The 18,849-nt window shown below is 28.7% G+C and overlaps 6 protein-coding genes across 6 annotated transcripts; 3 read left to right on the top strand and 3 right to left on the bottom strand.

Annotated features, from left to right (window-relative positions):
- The first annotated feature begins 199 nt into the window (after positions 1-199).
- LOC145750026 (uncharacterized) lies at positions 200-3,731 on the top strand. The gene is made up of 12 exons (XM_082565935.1): positions 200-397; positions 498-629; positions 790-1,001; positions 1,140-1,277; positions 1,364-1,448; positions 1,510-1,618; positions 1,760-1,906; positions 2,059-2,225; positions 2,346-2,479; positions 2,616-2,727; positions 2,840-2,961; positions 3,167-3,731. The coding sequence occupies exons 1-12, from the start codon at positions 283-285 to the stop codon at positions 3,419-3,421; spliced, it is 1,728 nt and encodes a 575-aa protein (XP_082422061.1). The 5' UTR covers positions 200-282; the 3' UTR covers positions 3,422-3,731.
- A 212-nt stretch (positions 3,732-3,943) lies between these two features.
- Positions 3,944-7,928, top strand: LOC145750024 (uncharacterized). The gene is made up of 11 exons (XM_082565932.1): positions 3,944-4,177; positions 4,405-4,531; positions 4,691-4,765; positions 4,854-5,214; positions 5,347-5,468; positions 5,624-5,824; positions 5,901-5,995; positions 6,072-6,318; positions 6,402-6,527; positions 6,825-6,996; positions 7,062-7,928. Exons 1-11 carry the CDS (start codon positions 4,034-4,036, stop codon positions 7,327-7,329), a joined length of 1,938 nt encoding a protein of 645 aa, XP_082422058.1. The 5' UTR covers positions 3,944-4,033; the 3' UTR covers positions 7,330-7,928.
- Positions 7,929-7,995: 67 nt separating this feature from the next.
- Positions 7,996-9,132, top strand: LOC145750034 (diphthine methyltransferase-like). Its single transcript, XM_082565949.1, has one exon. The coding sequence runs from the start codon at positions 8,032-8,034 to the stop codon at positions 9,130-9,132; it is 1,101 nt and encodes a 366-aa protein (XP_082422075.1). The 5' UTR covers positions 7,996-8,031.
- A 145-nt stretch (positions 9,133-9,277) lies between these two features.
- Positions 9,278-10,782, bottom strand: LOC145750037 (uncharacterized protein C1orf50 homolog). Its single transcript, XM_082565953.1, has 5 exons — positions 10,701-10,782; positions 10,311-10,435; positions 10,084-10,161; positions 9,803-9,943; positions 9,278-9,653 (listed from the first exon to the last, which is right to left on the bottom strand). Exons 1-5 carry the CDS (start codon positions 10,714-10,716, stop codon positions 9,477-9,479), a joined length of 537 nt encoding a protein of 178 aa, XP_082422079.1. The 5' UTR covers positions 10,717-10,782; the 3' UTR covers positions 9,278-9,476.
- A 327-nt stretch (positions 10,783-11,109) lies between these two features.
- LOC145750028 (hydroxyacid-oxoacid transhydrogenase, mitochondrial-like) lies at positions 11,110-13,971 on the bottom strand. Its single transcript, XM_082565939.1, has 12 exons — positions 13,880-13,971; positions 13,687-13,727; positions 13,575-13,603; positions 13,362-13,466; positions 13,179-13,282; positions 12,866-13,062; positions 12,516-12,699; positions 12,276-12,377; positions 11,954-12,103; positions 11,806-11,884; positions 11,477-11,656; positions 11,110-11,349 (listed from the first exon to the last, which is right to left on the bottom strand). Exons 1-12 carry the CDS (start codon positions 13,921-13,923, stop codon positions 11,191-11,193), a joined length of 1,374 nt encoding a protein of 457 aa, XP_082422065.1. The 5' UTR covers positions 13,924-13,971; the 3' UTR covers positions 11,110-11,190.
- Positions 13,972-14,496: 525 nt separating this feature from the next.
- LOC145750036 (proteasome subunit beta type-6-like) lies at positions 14,497-16,670 on the bottom strand. Its single transcript, XM_082565952.1, has 6 exons — positions 16,489-16,670; positions 16,296-16,363; positions 15,761-15,892; positions 15,381-15,510; positions 15,051-15,195; positions 14,497-14,858 (listed from the first exon to the last, which is right to left on the bottom strand). Exons 1-6 carry the CDS (start codon positions 16,540-16,542, stop codon positions 14,731-14,733), a joined length of 657 nt encoding a protein of 218 aa, XP_082422078.1. The 5' UTR covers positions 16,543-16,670; the 3' UTR covers positions 14,497-14,730.
- Between the last annotated feature and the right edge of the window lie 2,179 nt (positions 16,671-18,849).

Raw genomic sequence — 18,849 nt, 5'->3', positions numbered from 1 at the left:
GTAAAAACAATAACAAGAACGACGTCACGTGACTTTGAATGTTATTGGTTTTGTGAAATAGTTGACGTGTTTAACTTTTTTGTGTCCTATTTCAACCTAAAGTAAATATACTCTTTTAAATTTGTTAATGTTGTTTGACACAAGATAAGTTTTTGTTTAATGTATTTGAATTTATATTGATTTGCTTTTGGTATGCATCTTTCTATTTTATTGATTACAGCAAACCTAAATTCTGAATTTAAAATTTTTAATATAAAAATCTAAGCTGGTGGCCAAGCAACTATGCCGGTTGCTTGGCTGTTGCCTAAAAGTTTTGTAGAAATTGGAAATCGAACAAATGTTCTTTATCTAAAGGTAGACAATGTTGTTAAAGTTGTCAAGGAGAGTCTAGGAAAGCGTAAGTATTGTTGATACTGTTTTAAATATTTTTGGTACCTATAAATAAGAGTTGTGTGGTTTATTTAAAAAATCACATAGCTTAAATTTTTAATTTTTAGTCAAAAAGAAAGTTGCTCCATCAGCTTGCCCCAAAACATCCGGACAACAACCCAATGTTGTAACCCAACCAGAAAATTTTGTACAAAGACGATTTGATTTAAAGTTGCAAAACTTTCAAACAACAGTAAAAGGTAAAACTTTTACTTTTTGTTACAAGTAAAACTTTTATTTTATTTAACAATTGTTCTGAACTTAACAAGTTTAGAAATTCATTAGTTTTTAATTTTTTTATAGTTTTGGAAATATTTATTTTCGTTTACAAAAAGTTAATTTACTAATAATTTGTTTTAGAAAACGCTGCAAGAGCATTAAGGCAGAACAATTCTTTGACAAAATGTAGCAAGAAAAGTTATTTTCGTCGGGATTTTATTTGGCGCAGAGCAAGATCTCGACACTTGATTGCATTTGGAGGATTGTTTCTGTACCAGGAAGAAACACAGGAATCAAACTTAAAACTTGAAACTCAATTTAAAATCTACAGCAACATTTGTGAAAATATTAAGGTAACAGTTTTATAGTTTAGTAAATATTTTAACACATTTATGAAACAAAATTGCCCAAGTTTAACTTCTAAATTAAAAAAAACTAATTGTTTACAAACTGAAGTTTTTCAAATTTTAAATAAGCCACTAAAATTTTAGGAATATTTTCCTGAGTATTGTGATAAAAAGTCAATGGATGAAAATCTTGGTAATTCAGTTCAAGATTTTAAGTTCAACTTAATTCAAAAAACGTCATCAAATTCTAAAGAAGTTGTTCTTAATGCTCAACTTCAACAGGTCAATTTATCATATAAGTTTTTTAAAATATACAATAATGTATATCATTTTGAAACTGTTTACCAAACAACAATATTTCATGTTAGAATAAGGGTAATTCTCTGGATATTAATGAGCATACAGTTTGGGAAGACAACATTTTAACCGAGACTGTAAATGAATTAAAATCAGGTAAATTTTTTTTTAGATTTTACTAAAATAAAAATTATTTTGCAAATATAATATTTTTTAGATTTTTCTGTAAAAGTTTTGCTAAATGAATGTCCATCTTCAAATTACAACAATCTTTTAAAAAGAGCTTCTGGGCATCTTCTGTGCTACAGAAGTGATCAATTTGGAAGGTAAATTAAGTTATTTTTAAATAATTTCTTTTTAAAATATTACAACAGATTTTTCTGGATTAACACATTTTTTTTTAACTGGAATTAATTAAATGTATATTTTGAAATAAGGATTTAATAAAATTGGAATTTTGTTTATAGGAAAATGCCACCTCATCCCAATATAATTAACTTAGAGCGGGCTTTTATTGACAATGTATTACCAGAACTTGACATGGAATTTGATAAAAGTTACAGCCTTTTTGATGAGATGTACTCTGATAAAGCCATGTATTTAGTTTCCAAAAGGTTATTAATATGATTAAAAATAAATAAATTAAAAAACAGTGTATATATATAATAATTTAATAAAGATACAATTGTACTAGTATTATAACACTACTACTCGTATATACCATTAGAACTATTTTATCATAGAATATTTGTTTTTTTCTTTATAGATATTTAACAACATTAACATCGTATTTGAAAAACCACAATGAAATAGATGATATCACAACCTGTGTTTTAATGTTACAACTTCTTGAAGCTGTTGCTCATTTAGAACAACATAATATCACTCATCGAAACATTAACACTGATAATATCTTTATTGAGGCTGATAAGGGTGGGTTTTTTTTCATTTATTTCATGTTTTCAGGCATATTTCTGCTTACTACAAAAAATCTAACTTTACTAGGTATTTTTGTGTTACAGTTTAAAAAATTTAATTTTTTGGATTTTTTAGATGGTTTTGTTCAACTTGTTTTGGGGGGTTTTGACTTTGCTTTTAGTGGTAATTCGGCAAATGATTTAAAGGTTCCTTTTGCCCATCAATCTCTAGATACCAGAGTTAAGGAGTTATCTGTTAAAGCACCTGAGGTAACATTTACTATACTTATCTGGTTAAATAAGCCCAAATCATTTTATTCTTGACATTTACAACATAAAAAAGCATTCTATTGATTATAGGTAGTGTTTTGACTTGCAAATCATTGTTCTGTTGTTACTTACACAGGTTGCTAAAGCAAAACCTGGAATAAGAAATGTAATTGATTATCGGAAAACAGATGCTTGGAAAACTGGGGTTATTGGATATGAGATATTAACTGGAAGAAAACTGTTTGGAGGTAAGTTAAAGATTGATTTAGTTTAGTAAGGATATATATTGTTTATACTTTGTATTTTATGGTTGTTGTTAAATTAAAAAAGTTGAAGTTAAAACCAAGTTTTGCTTTGTAGAAAATAGTGGATTAGATGTATGTAGTTATGCGACAAAAGATCTTCCAAATCTACAAAGTTTAGTTATATCAAACACCTTGGTAAGAGTATTAGAAATGCTGGTTGAGGTTGACCCCAAAAAGGTAAACATAACTAAAATGCTGATAATTAAATATTTTAAGTGCATTGCGTAAAATGAAGTATCCATACTAATATCCTGTATTTAATTAACATAAAAGATTTTTAAAACAGTAACCATAATCTGCATTTAATAAAATTTTATAATTAAAAAAAAAAATTTTTTTTCCAGGTTTATATTTCTTATATTAGTTAACTTTTTTATTATAGAGAATAACGGCATGCGAAGCTGCCAATATTTTACACCTTGACATGTTTGCTATGCCCCCTTGTGGCCAACTAAGTGATGATGTTAAATGTAAACAGCTGCAATCTTGGGTAGTAACGCATTGCGCTGAGGCAATGGCTCGTAAAGAAGATCATAGTGTGCCATATGAGTTGTGTAGTAGTTTCTACAAAAGGTTAAATGTGAAGGATTTCTACGAAGGTTTTTGTATTTGGATGGCAATTCGGTGTTGTAAATAAGCTTGGTTGATGAATCACATATATAATTTCTGTTAATTTCTTTTGGTTAATAATTTCAATATTATCTTTATTTAAGAGAGTTTGGTATATTTGCTATGGGTTGTGTTATAAATAAGCTTTCTCCTTATAAAACTAAAAAATAATTTTGCTTAAGCTGTCATCTCTTTGTTGCTTTTATGGCCATTAATTTAAGGACAAAAATGTTTTTCTAATTTTGGCATGGCGCTTATGGTACTTCGATGTTTCATTTAATTAATTTGTTCTTTCGAGTTCGTTTTGTAATATTTTGCATTTATAAATATATTTGTTGCTTAAATAGTTTCTTTTTATTCAACAAGAGCAGCTAAATAGTAAAAGTTTTATTGAGCAAAGGTCAATAACTATAAATAAACAATATCCCATTTCGGTTTTAAAATATTTAATTTGCAAAACTTAATAATAAAATATTTGGTTGGTTGACTTTGCTTGGGTGACGTCACCAATTTAGGGAAATTCCCTCATATAAATGGTTGGCACGTTTTCCGGAAAAGTTTTTTGATAAATCTTCAAGCGGATATGCAATGCCTTTAACAGGAACTTTATTATTTAGGTGGTAATTACTAAAACTAACGCATGTCTGTGGAATTAGATGAGGATGGTAGGGATCAGAATGCCGAGGATTCAATTAGAGTTATCCGAAAATATCGGAAAAAATTGCGACAAATTGAACGATTAGAAGCTTCTGGTAGGGAGCTTACAGAAGATGAACAAGAAAAGGTAAACAGAATTATACACAACTGTGAAAAAATGTTTTATTAAAGCCCTTTTCTTACATTTATTTTATATTAAGAAATCATATTTTTTTACAAGGAGAAAACTAAATCAGATAGTACATGACTATTTACATATATATTTTTTTTTTCTTGGTGAGATATATGTTTTGCTTTGTTACATGATATCGTAATTTATGTAATCAACTGAATATATTTTACTGTATTTAATAGCTTAATGCCAAGGCTTATATTCGCTCGAAATTGCAAGAAGTTTTATTAAACCAAAGTAATAAAGAAGAATATTTGGAAGATCAAGTCCAGGATGAAAACTCAGAGGAAGATGATTCACACCTTAATGGTTTAATTTTTAAAGTTTTTTTTATAATTTATGCAATAGTTTTAGAGTTGGTGTTACAATTCATCTTTTTTATTTGGGTTATTTATTAACTTTTTTTTCTTTTCATGTTTTTTTTGTTGTATTCCTTTACTTTAAAATTTAAACTTTGTATTTAATTAGTTGGTGATAATGAAATAGAAAGTGAAGAAAATTATCCTGAATTTAATGAAACTCAGTATCAACCCGCAAGAGAAAGTAGGTTTTTAAGACAACTAATTTTCGTGTCTCATATAAAATTTAAAGTCATTCTTAAAATATAAATCTGATGCTCTTATGTATATAGATTTAGAAGCTACAAGACTTGCTCAAAACCTTGAAATTATTGCTGAAGATAAAGATATTCCAACAATCTCTCCTCCTGCTAAAACAGTGGTTATTGGCGATCAGATTTCTTTAGAAAAACCTACTTATATTCCTAACTTGGGCAAGGATATTTCTGGTGAAAGTGGCGATGGTGTAGATATTAAATCGAAATATGAAATAAATGCAGAAGTTCAACGAAAAGCGAAGGAAAAACGCCACAAACAGCGCACAAAATTAAGAAAGCTTTGGCGAAACAAAGTCTTCAAAGTTTCATATTTGGAAGGCCATAACGAGTCCGTTTGTGATGTCGATGTCTATAATGACTGGCTTGTTAGTGGAAGGTAAGCGAGATTAAAGATAAATTCAAAGTAAAAACTAGTTTAATTTTAGGTAAAAAAATTAAAAAAATTTTTTCCTAAAAATAAAAAAAAATTTTTTCCTAAAAATATTTTTGGAAATTTTAAATTTTTTAGTCGGGATACTTCTGTTAAGCTATGGAAGATATCCACCTTATCTGAAATAAGAAACATGGCTGGGCATACTGGTTCTGTAACTGGAGTTAAACTAATTAATGAACAAGATACAGAAAGACTAAGTAAGTACAGTATAAAAATTTTTTTCGTATTTCTCTTACATATGAAGTAAAATTTAAAGCGAAAGCAAATATTAAGCCTGTTCATTTATTAAATGGCCAAAAAATGATAGGGTTATAGCTTTTTCTTTTTACCTATTTTTTTCTCATTTTTACAGGAGAAATGATTAAGGGTGAAGTAAGTGAATTAATGCATGATATCAGCACCAAAGAATTTGATCGCGAACAGTTTTTGATCACAGTTTCCATTGACTGTTACATTAAACTATGGCTGCTACCACAGGGTCTTTGCATCAAGTCGATTTATAATTATTCGCCCATTTCAAGCATGTTTTATTTTCACAACTACGTCTTTGTGGGTAAGTTAACTTTAATTCAGAGGCTCTAAAAAAATTTAATTCAGTTGCTCTAAAAAAATTTTAAATTTTCGTTTAGGTTCTGAAACTGGCAAACTAACTGGGTATAACTTAATAACTGGACAAAATGTTTATGAAGAATTGATTCACACTGATCTTATATCATCCTTACAGGTGACCCACTACTGTCAAATATAAGTTGGTGTTATTAACTGTTTCATAAATGTTTAAAAAGCTTTATATACTATAGGGCAATGTAAGTGAAATAGTATCCACATCACTTGATGGAAATCTTAAATTATTTGAAGTCTACGACAATGACAAACGCTCTGTTTTGGATAAAATAAAAGGATCTGTCAACTTGAACCTAGTATACTCATATAGGGATACTGACAGCTTTGTAGAGGGAAGACAAGTTTTGTCATCTTGTATAAATAAAGATAAAATCTATTTCGGCGACGATGGAGTTAATCTTAAAGTTTTGGACAAATCTGAAGGCAAATATTTTCTACTTAGATGTGAAAGCAGTATAATGTATCTGGCATAAAAATTTTTATTTTATTTTTGCATCTAAATCCAGGTCTAATAACCCGCCATCCAAACCATAAAGCAGGTTCATCTGGGTTTACTGACGATGTTATTGTTTTCAACAACTTTTTGTTTATGAGTTCTTATGATTTGGATAGTGGAGAAGGAAGTATAAACCGTAAGCAATTTTCTTGTATTATGTTAGCAAAAAGCTTTCAGTATTTGTTAATTGGGATTGTGTAGTGGTTAAAAAACTTTGTATTACTACAAAAGGTTCTGGGTTTAATCCTGTTTTACATGGTAGAACGAACTGTTTTTACATGGTAGAGTTCTCAAATAAAGTGGTGTTAATTGTATAAACTCTCCAAGTATAAACATTATGCCAAAGTCTATATTAAGTTATTTAGTCAGTCTTTTAACCTAAGAGATATATAAATAAAATAATTTAATATTTACTTATTTTAATAATTTTTAGTCCGGGTAATTAATGGGGAATCACCAATGGTTTATATTGCAACCCTTGGCCATTCACAAATTCCCAGAATAACTTGTCTGGGAGTGGACTGTTTTGCTCCAAAACACACTTTTGTAACTGGTGGAAGTAAACTTTTAGTTTGGATTGAATCACAAAATCAAGATTTTAAAAAGTAAGTTGAATTTTTATGTGCTATTGCGAAAAAATATTTGTAATAAAAATTGTTTTTTTTTGTAGCTCCACTTCCTTGGATGTTGAAGGAAAAATTCATTTTAAAGGAAAGACGACAAGTGATATTGGAAAGCACGCTGCTCCATCAGATGTAGAATCAGACTCTGGGGAAGAGACGGAGGAAGGGGGGTGGCATTTTTGGAAGAAGATGCCAACAACTCCGACCAAAAAGGTGAAGAGGGAAAGTGACTCGGATTCGGATGACAGTGAAAGTTCGAATAAAGATCAAGATACAAGTTATAATGGATGGTCATCATGGTGTTCTCTTTTGTAAACTTTAATTTTTAGTTATATAATTGAAAAAACAAAGTCATGTAAGAGCAAGAGACACTGTATGCAATCCAATTCTACTCAGAGTTTTTGACAGAAGTATTTTGTTATCCATGCTTATTTGCAATTCATCGTAAATAGTTTATTATTATGTTAACAGAATTCAAAAGTTTTTTTTTTTGTTTATAATTTTTTTTTAAATGTGAACTTTTTTTTACTGTCTACATAATTAATTTTAATCTACATAATTACTTTTTTACTGTCTACATAATTAATAATATAATTTTATAAAGTTCCTACTATTTGTAAGCATAGAAAATGGTATTAAATGAATATGAACACATTTAGTTATAGTTATGTTCCTTACTACTCGGTAGCATTGGTGGAAGGTTGCAGCATATTCAACTCATCTGTAAAAATGCACTATGAAATTTTCGTTATTTACTATGTTACCGCCTTGTCAGGTTAAGTCTCGTGAACATGTAAAGTCGATACATTTATATATTATTGTGTTATTAGTGTAATTTTTTGTTCAAATTCAATCATGTACTGTTAAAATATTTCTTCTCAATGTTTAAATGAAGCCTAATATTATGTTAAACCTGTGTTATATAATATCATGTATTAAGATTTATTTAATTTATTATTAAGATATATTGCGATAAAAATCATCTCGGTTATTTTGCAGATTGAATTTTTAAATATTATGAGTAGTGTTAAAACTTTTTGTGAATTGGATACAGTTTTACATGCGGATACAGTGGAATGGTGCCCTATTGAATCTTATCAGAACATTCTTATTGGTGGAACTTATCAACTACAAAGTTGTGAAGTGAAAAGTGATGATACCGACACTAGAATCGGTTATCTTCAAGTATATAAGTTAACACAGGTAAACGACAATTGGAATTTACAAAAACATGATAAAATTGATACCGATGGTATTTTAGATATGAAATGGTGTCAGCATAAAGTTTGTGATAATGTACCAGCCTTGGCAACTGCCAATGCAAATGGTGATTTAAATGTATATGCTCTTGGTTGTAATACAGATATAAAACAATTGAAATTACAATCGAAAATAGCAGCAAAACAACCTTGTATTGCACTTTCCCTGGATTGGTCATCTGCCATTGACACTTCAAAACACAATATTTTAGTAAGTTATTCTACTGGGGATTTAGGGTTATACTCTGTCTCTTCCACAGGTTTGGCTTGTATATCACAGTGGCATGCTCATTCTTATGAGGCTTGGATAACAGCTCATAATTACTGGAACACCTCAGTTGTTTATTCTGGAGGTGATGATTGTTTGTTTAAGGGTTGGGATTTGCGAATGTCATTAGACTCAGCAATATTTGTAAACAAGTCTCATGACATGGGGGTATGTAGCATGCACTGTAATCCACTGAAAGAAAATTTATTAGCAACCGGAAGTTATGACGAAAACGTTCGCATTTGGGACACAAGAATGATTAAAAAAACACCATTATCAAAAACTTGTGTTGGGGGTGGAGTATGGAGAATTAAATGGAGACCAAATGATGGTTTGTATTTATTTGCAGCTGCCATGCACAATGGTTTTGCAATTTTAGACTGTACGGATATTTCTAGTAAAGGACAATCTATTTTGACACTGTATAAAAACCACGAATCTCTAGCATATGGTAGTGATTGGTGTTATTTATCAGTTGTTAGTAAGCAAAATATTAATGGCAATGTTAACACTGAGATTGAAAATATTGTTGCTACCTGCTCATTTTATGACCATAAATTATGTTTATGGAAATGGACCTTAAATAAATAATTTTTACATTTACTTCTGTAATTAAAAAAAACTAAATGTTTAATTCTTTGTATTTTATTTGGGTATAAAACTGATTTATATTACCTGAAAGCTTCTTTAAAGATTAATTCCATGCTTAAATAAGGATTTTTATTTATTAGGCAATAATTAAAATTGTAGCAGGTATTTATCTACCTTACACCCCAAATATTTATATATTTCTTTACCTTTAAAATATTAAAACATAAGGTATCTGTTAAACAAAAATTAAAATATTTTTAAAACCCACTATATTACCAGGTAAAACAAAAAATACATTTACATAAAATCTTGCATATTTTTAAACTATAAATTCTCCTAAAAAGTTATGATTGGTTAGAATCATGATAAGTTAAAGAAGGTTGAAATTGTTGGTTGATTAATTTCTCAATCATTGCATTGTCTTCTTCTCGCTTGTGAAGATCTTCATACAGCGTCCAAGTAAGATCAAACTCCAACTTGTAACATCCTAAAGATTCATGGGGACAACTACTACCCCATTCCTATAAAAAAAACATAAAAACTACAAATTTTGCAATTGATTTGCCAACAAAGATATTTTGCTAAAATATAAAAAATCGATGAATTTGTTGCTAACTTTCTCCAACTACTTTAATTTACAGTTCTTATTGAGGTATACATTTGTTTTTACCTCTGGGGATAGGATTGAAAAATAGGTTTGTCCAGATTTTCGTTTATACAAGTAATAAAGTTTTCCAGGTATTTTCTTAAAGTTGCATGCAGCATGATGAAGGTCGGCATCTCTTTTTGCTTCCTCCAAAACTCTGCGAGCCTGAAGTACAATTTTATATTATTTAAAGGTCTTGTTACTCTTTCTAAACCACTTTTGCCTCATACCATTATTTTTTTATATAAATATCTGGACAATTAACAACAAATAAGAAGTTTTATTAAAACAAAATATAACAAAACCTGATCTTGAAGATGTCTCATTTGATCTAAAATTGTTCTAAGCTTACTTCCAGCAGCTGCTTTAACGGAAGCATCACACTGTTACATAAACGAAGACATAGCAATTACACAAATGAAATAAATGTAACAGCTATAAAAAAGTATTTATATATATAAAATAGTATTTTTACAGCAGCAAGTTATAAGGTTTAACTATCTATAATCTAAATGTGTTGTTTTTTATTTACTTGTTGTATTTGTTGTGCAAGATTGATTAAATCTTCTTTGTTTTCTGGTTTACTACCTTCTACTAGGTTTGGCTTTCTACTTGAAGTTCCATTGTCGAATGTTGTCATCGACATCGTAGGTTTGCCTTGACAGAAGTTTATAAATAAAAAAATACAAAGAAACTAAGGTTTACTATTTTTCAACAACTGTATTAACTAGAGTTAATTCCTTTTAAATAGTGTTTTACAGCTGTTAGCTATTTGAGCTAACAGAAAGGCAGGAAATAAACATCTTTATTGTTCCGTTTTAAGTATTTTTTTTTGTTTTCAGGTAATTCACAAAACTGTTAACATATTTTACCAATTAAATATCGTTAAACGTGAACTGATTTAAAGTAACCAACTTCTTACCTTTTTCCTCGGACATGATGTTCCTTTTTAAGGCAAATCGTTTTTGCCAGTAATGAAATTTTAGAACGTGTGGCGCGATGACGTCACAATATAAACAAACAACACAAAATAAAGGTTGTGCAAGTGTTACGTTTTAAAGAGCTACATTAATACTAATAAAATAATTACCTGCTTCAGAGGTTTTAAGGTCGACAGCTTATTTTTTAAAAGAATAATGGTATTAAAACACACATTTTTAAAAAAATTGTATTTTACAATTTTGAATTACTAAATACATGATTTTATTGTATGTTGATTGCAAAAATTTTTGTAGTAATTAATTAAACATATTTTGCATAAAGGAAATTACATACTAATACTGCAGGAATATGAATTAACAACACTATAGAAATTATCATTGCACCCTTGCATTAAAATTAACCATAATATAAACTAAAACAAAGCATATAAAATTATTATGATAATAGTGCAAAGCATTTAATATTGCCATTTAATAAATTTTTAAAGAATTCAGGAACAAATCTGTTAATTCTTCCTTTCCAACTTTTCTCGGTGATAACTTTGTAACTCGCTCTTGCGGCAGAGTGCCTTCAACTAAAGCTGGAATATCATCTTTGGTATAGCCCAGTGCTGATATTCCATCTGGAATCTAAATACAAATTTATTTGAAAATTACAACTTGTAAATTTTTCTACCATATTGGGATACAGAATTAACATTAAAATCAGAATTAACACATTAAATTCAAGGTTTTTATACCCAACACATAAACAAACCTCTAAATCTTGCATAATTTCCAACAGAACATCAGCAACAACTTTACCAGCATCTTCTCTTTTTACATTTGATATATCCATACCAAGTAAAGAAGCAGCTTCAATATGTCTTTCAGGACATGCTGGTGCAGTAAATTGAAATACAGCTGGAGCTGATATAATTACTGATAATCCATGGGGCTAAAAATAAATTTAGAAATTGTGAGTACCAAAAAATTGGATTCATTACTCGGTCATGATAAATATTTTTAAAAACTAATTTTCTTACTTCTTAAATGTAACTTTCAACAAGAAGAAAAACCTAACTAAAATAACTATTATTTACTTACAATTAGTGGCTGATTTTGATCATAGTCAGCTGATGTATAGTTTTTTACCATTCCTGATATAGGATACGACATTCCATGGCTATAACCAACAAAAACAAATTCTATAAACTACTTTTTCATTTTTTATTAAAGAAAAAGTAATTCTCACCAAAGATGAACTCCTGCATTTCCAAACCCAATCCCAGCAAAAGCACTGGCAAGATGCATGTTTGACCTAGCTTCAAGATCATCCATATTTTTAACTGCTCTTCTTAAATATTTGCTGGATATCTTAAGTGCATGCTTGGACCAAACATCACTAGTAGTTAAAAATTGTTATTAAAATATAAAGCACTTTAAAATTTTTATTATTGTTTTGGATTTGATATTACTTGAAAATAAAATTATACACCAAGAATATTTAAATACGCGAAAATTTGACAAGTTATGAATAACAAATAATTATGCAAAGATGTTGTGCTTTCTTATACCTTATTGGGTTACTTCCTTGATAAGCAGGTCTTTGTGCTGGATTACTTGGCCGTGGTTGGCGTTCGTTATAGGGAATTGCTGTAAAAGATTCCAAGGCATGACTGAAAAACAAAAAAGTTTTAAATGTTTTTATAGTGGATTCAACTTTGCAGAAAATTATCAAGCCAAGTTTATGGTTTTGAAGTTCTATAATATGCTTAAATTTATGGAAGATTGTATAGTCTAATATTTTTACATACCATAGGACATCAAAGCCAGAATAACAAGCCACTCTGTTGGGTAGATATAACAAATTTAACGGATCAACGACACCAAGTGTTGGTTTTAAAGCTCTGTTTGCAATACCAGTCTTCGCTTTCAGGGGCAAGTAGTCGAAAATTGTTACTCCTGTGGTTTCACTTCCAGTGCCAGCAGTTGTTGTTACTATAAAAATAATTTCATAAAAATTTTCAAATTATTTTGAAATTATATATTTAAAAAGACTGTCAAAAAAAAAGTCTGTTTAAAAATCTTATAACTGTGATAACCTATATTGGGTTATACTTATATAAATAAATCTACGATAAATATGCAGTTATTAATTACTTACTAGCTATTAGTGGCTTTAATTCTTTAATAACCGGTTTTGCTTTTCCTATTGGTGCATTTACAAATTCCAGAAGTTCAGCGTCAGGATGGCAAGCATATAAGTTCGCTGCTTTACAAGTATCTATAACTGAACCCCCACCCACAGCAACATAAGCATCAAAATTACCCTGTTTTGCAAAGTTGATGGCCTCGGCAAAACTATAGAAAATATTAGTAAAATTTTTTGTTAAATAAGGTGATCCTTACCACATTTAATTACCTTTTATATATAATTTTTTCACTTTAAATTAAAACTGAAATATATCAATAATCACCTTTCATTAGTTGGTTCCACTCTTACATTAGAAAAAACTTCATAATTTATTTTACTTAATTCTAAAGACACTCTTACAGTTTGGACTGGGGGTAATTTCTCGAGCTAAATCAAATTAATATTTACCGTCTTCTGTGCTTATTTAGATAAATAATTAACACATAAGCATTTTGAAATAACTTACATTTGGATCTGTTACAACCAAAACCTTTTTAGCTTTCCAATTTTCAAGATCTTTGCCTACTTCAGCAGATACCCCATTTCCATATCTTATATTAGAGCAAGCCATCTACAAAAACATGCTAATACTTGATTATTTATATTATGTTAAACCTAATAGACTGTCAAAAAAGGAACATTGATTAACATTTCTAAGGTAAAATAAACACTTATTTACCTCGATGGCATATTCATATTGGGCTGCATCTAAATATATAATTCGTTATAAAAGAAATAAAAACAACTATATATAGAAAATTAATTTTTAATAACAAAAAAAACAAATATACCTGCTGAGTAATTTCTTGTCAATGAAATAGCATTTAAACTTCTAAAAAAATTAAAATATAATGTTTTAATTAAATAACAGTAAATTGCATTTCCTATATTTTACTACACTAGTATTTGATTGCAGGTTTAATAAAGGTTTAGTAAAATATACAAAAATATCGAAATTATTATTTTAAATAATATTTTTTTTACCTGCATCTTGATAAAATATTTCCAATTATTTGTAAACCCTTCATTGTTGTTTTTTACAAAAATTAATTTAAACGACGTTTAACGTTTGCTGCAAAAACTAAACACAAAAAGATTCTATAAATAGCTAAATTAACACAATATTTTATTGTTGCTTAACAAAAATTGTGTCATTTTACAACATATAGTTAGCTGCTTCTGTTATAAGAAATATATGGAAAAGGTTAATTTATGAAAAGCATAAGTCTGCATAATACTTGCAACCATGTGCAGTGTAACGTAACCTAGGAAACTGCTGACGAAGCAAAAACCTAACATGCGTTTTACGTAACATGAACTTATCAAGTAATTATATTAGAATCTTTTTAGTAAAACCAATAGTTTTCTTCAAAAGTGAATTTTAATAAAACGTGTACCAGCTAATGTAAATATTTACTTTACGCAAGAAGTCTAAAGTCTCCATTAATATTGAAAGCGGACTTATTTAAACAAAGTCTTAGTTGCAACATCTTGTAACTCGTGTTGGTTTTATAGCACCCTTCAAAAAGTTCTTGTTTAGCAAATATTGCAAAACCAATCTCTAGCAATGACATTGTGTAAAAATATTTATACAACTTTTTTACAATTTATTTATTACAGTAGCCTAGTTTTAACAGTAACTAACCATACAATAGTAATTTAAAAAAGGAGTTGTTTATTGAACTTTTTATTAAATACAATACAAAAACGTTTAAACAATTTCATCGTATAAGCCCACAGAATATAAGCTTGTTAATTTAAAATTGTCTGCTAATGCATTTCCAACTCTGGGTTTTAAGAACTCAAATTTCTGATCTAAAAATTCAAATGCATATTTATCCTTCGTAAAAACGAGGTAACTCATTTCCTAATATAACTCTTCTTTCAACTGATTCTTCAGTAATGATTGCAAGTCTTACAACACCACCACTTGACCCATCTCTATTTATGGCAAGTGCCAAAGCTAAACAAATAAAAAAATTAAAATAGATTAGCAAGGCCCTTTTTGAAAAAAATGTTAAAATTTTAATAAAAATAAGAAGAAAAAATTAAATGTACTTTACTACAATTGATATTTTTTCCAAAATAAAAAATTCAGAGTTTAAAAAATTGTTTTAAAAAAAATAATAAAAAAATAAATTTTTAAATATTATACCATTTGTTATGAATTTCACACATTCCTCTTTTTCCATATTTTCTCGAAAAGTGGCATCAATATGTCCATAGATATACGTACTACCTGAACCACCAATAGAAATAGGTTGTCTTACTAACATGCCACCAAGTGGAATTGTATAAACCTTGAAACATTTATATTTTTAAGAGTTTCATTAAAAAGCACAAAACTGTTAGTACGAATGCACTGAAGAATTTAATATTCAAGAGGTATTTATGTTAACACCACAAAAGATTTAAGGTATAAAAAGCATTTAAATGCAACAATATAAAATATTTTTTTAACTTATTGTATCATTTAAACTTTTACCTGCCCTCCTTTTTTAGGGTCCCAGCCAGCCACAATAATACCTGCCATTAAACTATCCCTGTAGTCATAACAATATTCCTTAAAAACTGATGCTGCTTTGTGTACATCGGGTAAACCACCCATCGTGATACTGAAAATATTATAAGAAATGTTAAAAAAATAACTACTTCAAATGCATAAAATAAAGGAACCAAGCTTAGCGATAAAAGTCTTTGGGTTTATTAAAGTAATCATAAATAATTAAGAACTTTTTTTTAAAGAAAGTAATAATACATTTAAGAATATTTAAGTTTAGTTAACCACTTTAAACCATCCAAAAAATATGTTTCTATAACAATTTTTAATTAAAGAAATTTAATAACAATCCAAACAATAATCACCTGTCTAATTCAACATTAACTGCAACAATATCAGCAATTGCTTGGGTATCAGCTGCAGAACCTGATCGACAACAAAATATTCGATCGTGGATTGGAGTTAACTTATCCGTGACACGATTAGCAATGTAAGCACTAAAAATTAATTACAAATTTTAATCTTTTATTAAAAATTTTATACCAAAAATGTTCAGAGTTTGTTAACAGACAAATGCTAATGGGTATCATTTACAGACATAAATTACCAATACCTAAAAAATATACAGAATCGAATAAACCGAAAAGATCGAATGGATCAAGTGGATTGCATGTTTAAAGTTTATGCTGAATGGATAAGGGTTGGGGTTAGGGTTCAATTTACGAGATTCTTTCAATTCATTCGCTAACCATTTGATATACATTTGATTCACTCGGTCTATTTGATCCTGTTTGTTTTACAGGTACCCATAAATTACCACACATTTTTATATATAATATATTTTATTTGAGAAGTTAATTAAAATGCTTTAACTAAAAATTAATTTAGTATTAATTATACCCAGTAGTAGTCCTTGAATCTGCACCAATAACAACGCCGCCATTAAATTCCACGGCCATGATTGAAGTCTGAAATTTAAAGTTTAATATTAAATTTTTTTGTTTTAAATTAATATTCAATACCAGAATAAAGTCTATAGTACGAAAATAAACTCTATATCTGACTATGGTCTATGTTACCCTACATAACTTACCCCAGTGCTAACTTCGTTATCACTAAGTCCATAATTTCCATTAAAGTCTGTCATTTTTAATATTGTTGTTTGTTACAAATGTATAAATGCTTTGTCACTCTGTAGTGTTGGCAATTCGCTCAAAGTATATCGAAAAATTTATTTGATTAATTTTGTTTTCAATTTTCATAAATCATACTGGAGCAAGAGTCGTGGTTAAATTGAGTCCAAACGTCATTGAGACACATGTAAATTAAAAAAGTGATAATTTTTTTTGCATTAAAACTTAATATATTACGTTGTAATGCCTGAAGCATATATTTTCATTTTTTAACTTTGCTTGGATAATGGTCAAACCAACAGAAAATAGGAAATGAAATTGCACGTGATACCTCTATGGTGATACTTACCAATGAAATTGGGGCTCTGGGTCATAAAATCTTATTTTACATTAACGTAAATATTATTGTAAAACTTTATGTTAAATGACTTAGGTATGCTATTTGGTTGTTAAAAAGGCAATTTTATTGTTTGACCCAGAACTTAGGCTAATGCAAAATGTTTTATAAAAAAATGATATTTTTTTATAATATCAACACGATTGTTGTGTGTAAGATTGAAGGCTTTTAAAATTTAATTTTAATAAACTTAAATTGCTTCTGTTAAAATAGAATATTTTAAATTGAAAAAAATGCCAAATTGTAGGTTAAATGCTTTGTAAACCTACATGCATTTAAACAGCCCATTTTTGAACATCTATGTGTGTAATAAAATAACCACAAAAGAAGAAACAGAGAATTTTGTTACGCTATTTTCACCTTTGAAATTTGCGAAAAATTTATTTGTAGTTAAACAAAGGTTGAAGTTCTATAGTATATTATTATATAAATAGAATTCTGTTTTTTTTACTCTTACAATATCTATGCTTATACTAACACGCTTATGAAAATACATAGATCGTCAGGAAAACAGTATTGGTTCCGCTTCTGGCGTTTATACTGGCGTTGATATTGGAAACACAAAAAAATTTAAGGCGCTATAAGACAATTTTATTAATGAGCACTTTTTATACTTTGGTCTCATAGTTTTTTAGGAAATTCTCACGTCATGCTAAGGTTTGGTTTAGTAAACAAGAATACAAACTAAATTAAAATAAACTTTTTAATAAAATAAAATTATTAAAAAAACGTCAAAGCGCGAATGAAAACATTGTCAAAGCGTATGTTGAAGAAACAGCGTTTGCACATTTTTACGTCAAAATTTATCTAGAAATGTGAATTCGTGTTTGAAAAAGTTTATTTAAAATGATTTTTAAACTTAAATTACTACAGGTGATTTATAATAAATTAAGTTATCAGTTTTGTTGCGTTTTTTTTTGGCGTAGCGTTCTGCGTGTTTTAATATAAAAAGGTCAGCAAAAAAATAAGCTAGGTCCCACACTTTACAATTAAACGTTTCAAAGATTTAATAGTAAATTTTGTTTAATAATTAAAACTAACTAACTTATTCGCTGAACAGTAGTTTGCTTAATTTAATACCTTAGTCGTTAACTTAAGGTTGATTTTTTACTTTTAAGTAATAGAAAGAAATCTTATTTTAATAATAAGAATAACAAACAACAAAATATATATTTTTGAGCAGTTTATTAAAAAAGATATAATACACATAACATATAAATAAATGTTTGAAGAACAGCAAACGTGGGCTTGAACTTCAAACGATCCTTTTCTTTTTAAAAATCACTTAAAAAGATTGGACCTATATAAACAAACGGAAACATTTTAGTGAATAACCTAAGTTAGTTTAAACTTTATTGTCATAAAAAACTCACCAAATCCAATAAATTATCAGAGCCAAATGCAACGTCAGTGGATTCATCTAGTCCCAATTCATTTACAGAATCAAACAATACCTCATCGGCCAATGCAATGGCAGTGTCTGAAGAACTTGGCAAACTCGGTGACTGCTTAGCTGGTAGCTGATTAGGGCTTTGGTTGGACAAAGCATCCTTTAATAATTTTAATTGAACCTTTTTCTATAAAGAAAATAGAGAACAAGAGTATAAATACAAAAAGTCAGAATGTAAACCTAAAGTGTTTAAAAATACTTACCAACCCCTGTGCATTAGCTGTTAAGTCTACCAAGACCATTTCATTTACAGAATCAAGTAATGTTTTATCGGTCAATGCAATGGCAGTATCCGACAAACTTGCCAAGCTTGGGTGGCTAGCAATGCCAAGCGCTTGTCCAGTGGCAAGGATATTTTCAGCAGCTACAATAACCTTGCTTTCTTTGATAACTAACGTCACCAAATCATTAGCAACTGCAGCAAATCGCTCTTCATTATCCTGAAAGTTTTTTAAATCATTTGAGATACAAAAC

The sequence above is a fragment of the Corella eumyota genome, chromosome 4, assembly GCF_963082875.1.
Source record: "Corella eumyota chromosome 4, kaCorEumy4.1, whole genome shotgun sequence".
Lineage (NCBI taxonomy): Eukaryota > Metazoa > Chordata > Ascidiacea > Phlebobranchia > Corellidae > Corella > Corella eumyota.
The sequence above is the reverse complement of the archived record's forward strand: the minus strand, read 5'-3'. Positions and strand labels throughout refer to the sequence as shown.

Coding starts and splice junctions, on each gene's coding strand:
- LOC145750028 (XM_082565939.1), bottom strand. CDS start 13,923: ATGAAGGGTTTACAAATAATTGGAAATATTTTATCAAGATGCAG. Junction 13,467..13,574: donor AATATGAATATGCCATCGAG/GTAAATAAGTGT, acceptor ATGTTTTTGTAG/ATGGCTTGCTCTAATATAAG. Junction 11,885..11,953: donor AATGCAGGAGTTCATCTTTG/GTGAGAATTACT, acceptor TGTTGGTTATAG/CCATGGAATGTCGTATCCTA.
- LOC145750024 (XM_082565932.1), top strand. CDS start 4,034: ATGTCTGTGGAATTAGATGAGGATGGTAGGGATCAGAATGCCGAGGAT. Junction 5,996..6,071: donor ATCTTATATCATCCTTACAG/GTGACCCACTAC, acceptor TATATACTATAG/GGCAATGTAAGTGAAATAGT. Junction 6,528..6,824: donor TGGAGAAGGAAGTATAAACC/GTAAGCAATTTT, acceptor AATAATTTTTAG/TCCGGGTAATTAATGGGGAA.
- LOC145750036 (XM_082565952.1), bottom strand. CDS start 16,542: ATGACAGACTTTAATGGAAATTATGGACTTAGTGATAACGAAGTTAGC. Junction 15,893..16,295: donor GATTCAAGGACTACTACTGG/GTATAATTAATA, acceptor ATTAATTTTTAG/TGCTTACATTGCTAATCGTG. Junction 15,511..15,760: donor GTTAATGTTGAATTAGACAG/GTGATTATTGTT, acceptor TAATATTTTCAG/TATCACGATGGGTGGTTTAC.
- LOC145750034 (XM_082565949.1), top strand. CDS start 8,032: ATGAGTAGTGTTAAAACTTTTTGTGAATTGGATACAGTTTTACATGCG.
- LOC145750026 (XM_082565935.1), top strand. CDS start 283: ATGCCGGTTGCTTGGCTGTTGCCTAAAAGTTTTGTAGAAATTGGAAAT. Junction 1,449..1,509: donor TGTAAATGAATTAAAATCAG/GTAAATTTTTTT, acceptor AATATTTTTTAG/ATTTTTCTGTAAAAGTTTTG. Junction 2,226..2,345: donor CTTTATTGAGGCTGATAAGG/GTGGGTTTTTTT, acceptor TGGATTTTTTAG/ATGGTTTTGTTCAACTTGTT.
- LOC145750037 (XM_082565953.1), bottom strand. Junction 10,162..10,310: donor TTGCACAACAAATACAACAA/GTAAATAAAAAA, acceptor TTTATGTAACAG/TGTGATGCTTCCGTTAAAGC. Junction 9,654..9,802: donor TTTCAATCCTATCCCCAGAG/GTAAAAACAAAT, acceptor TTTTTTTTATAG/GAATGGGGTAGTAGTTGTCC.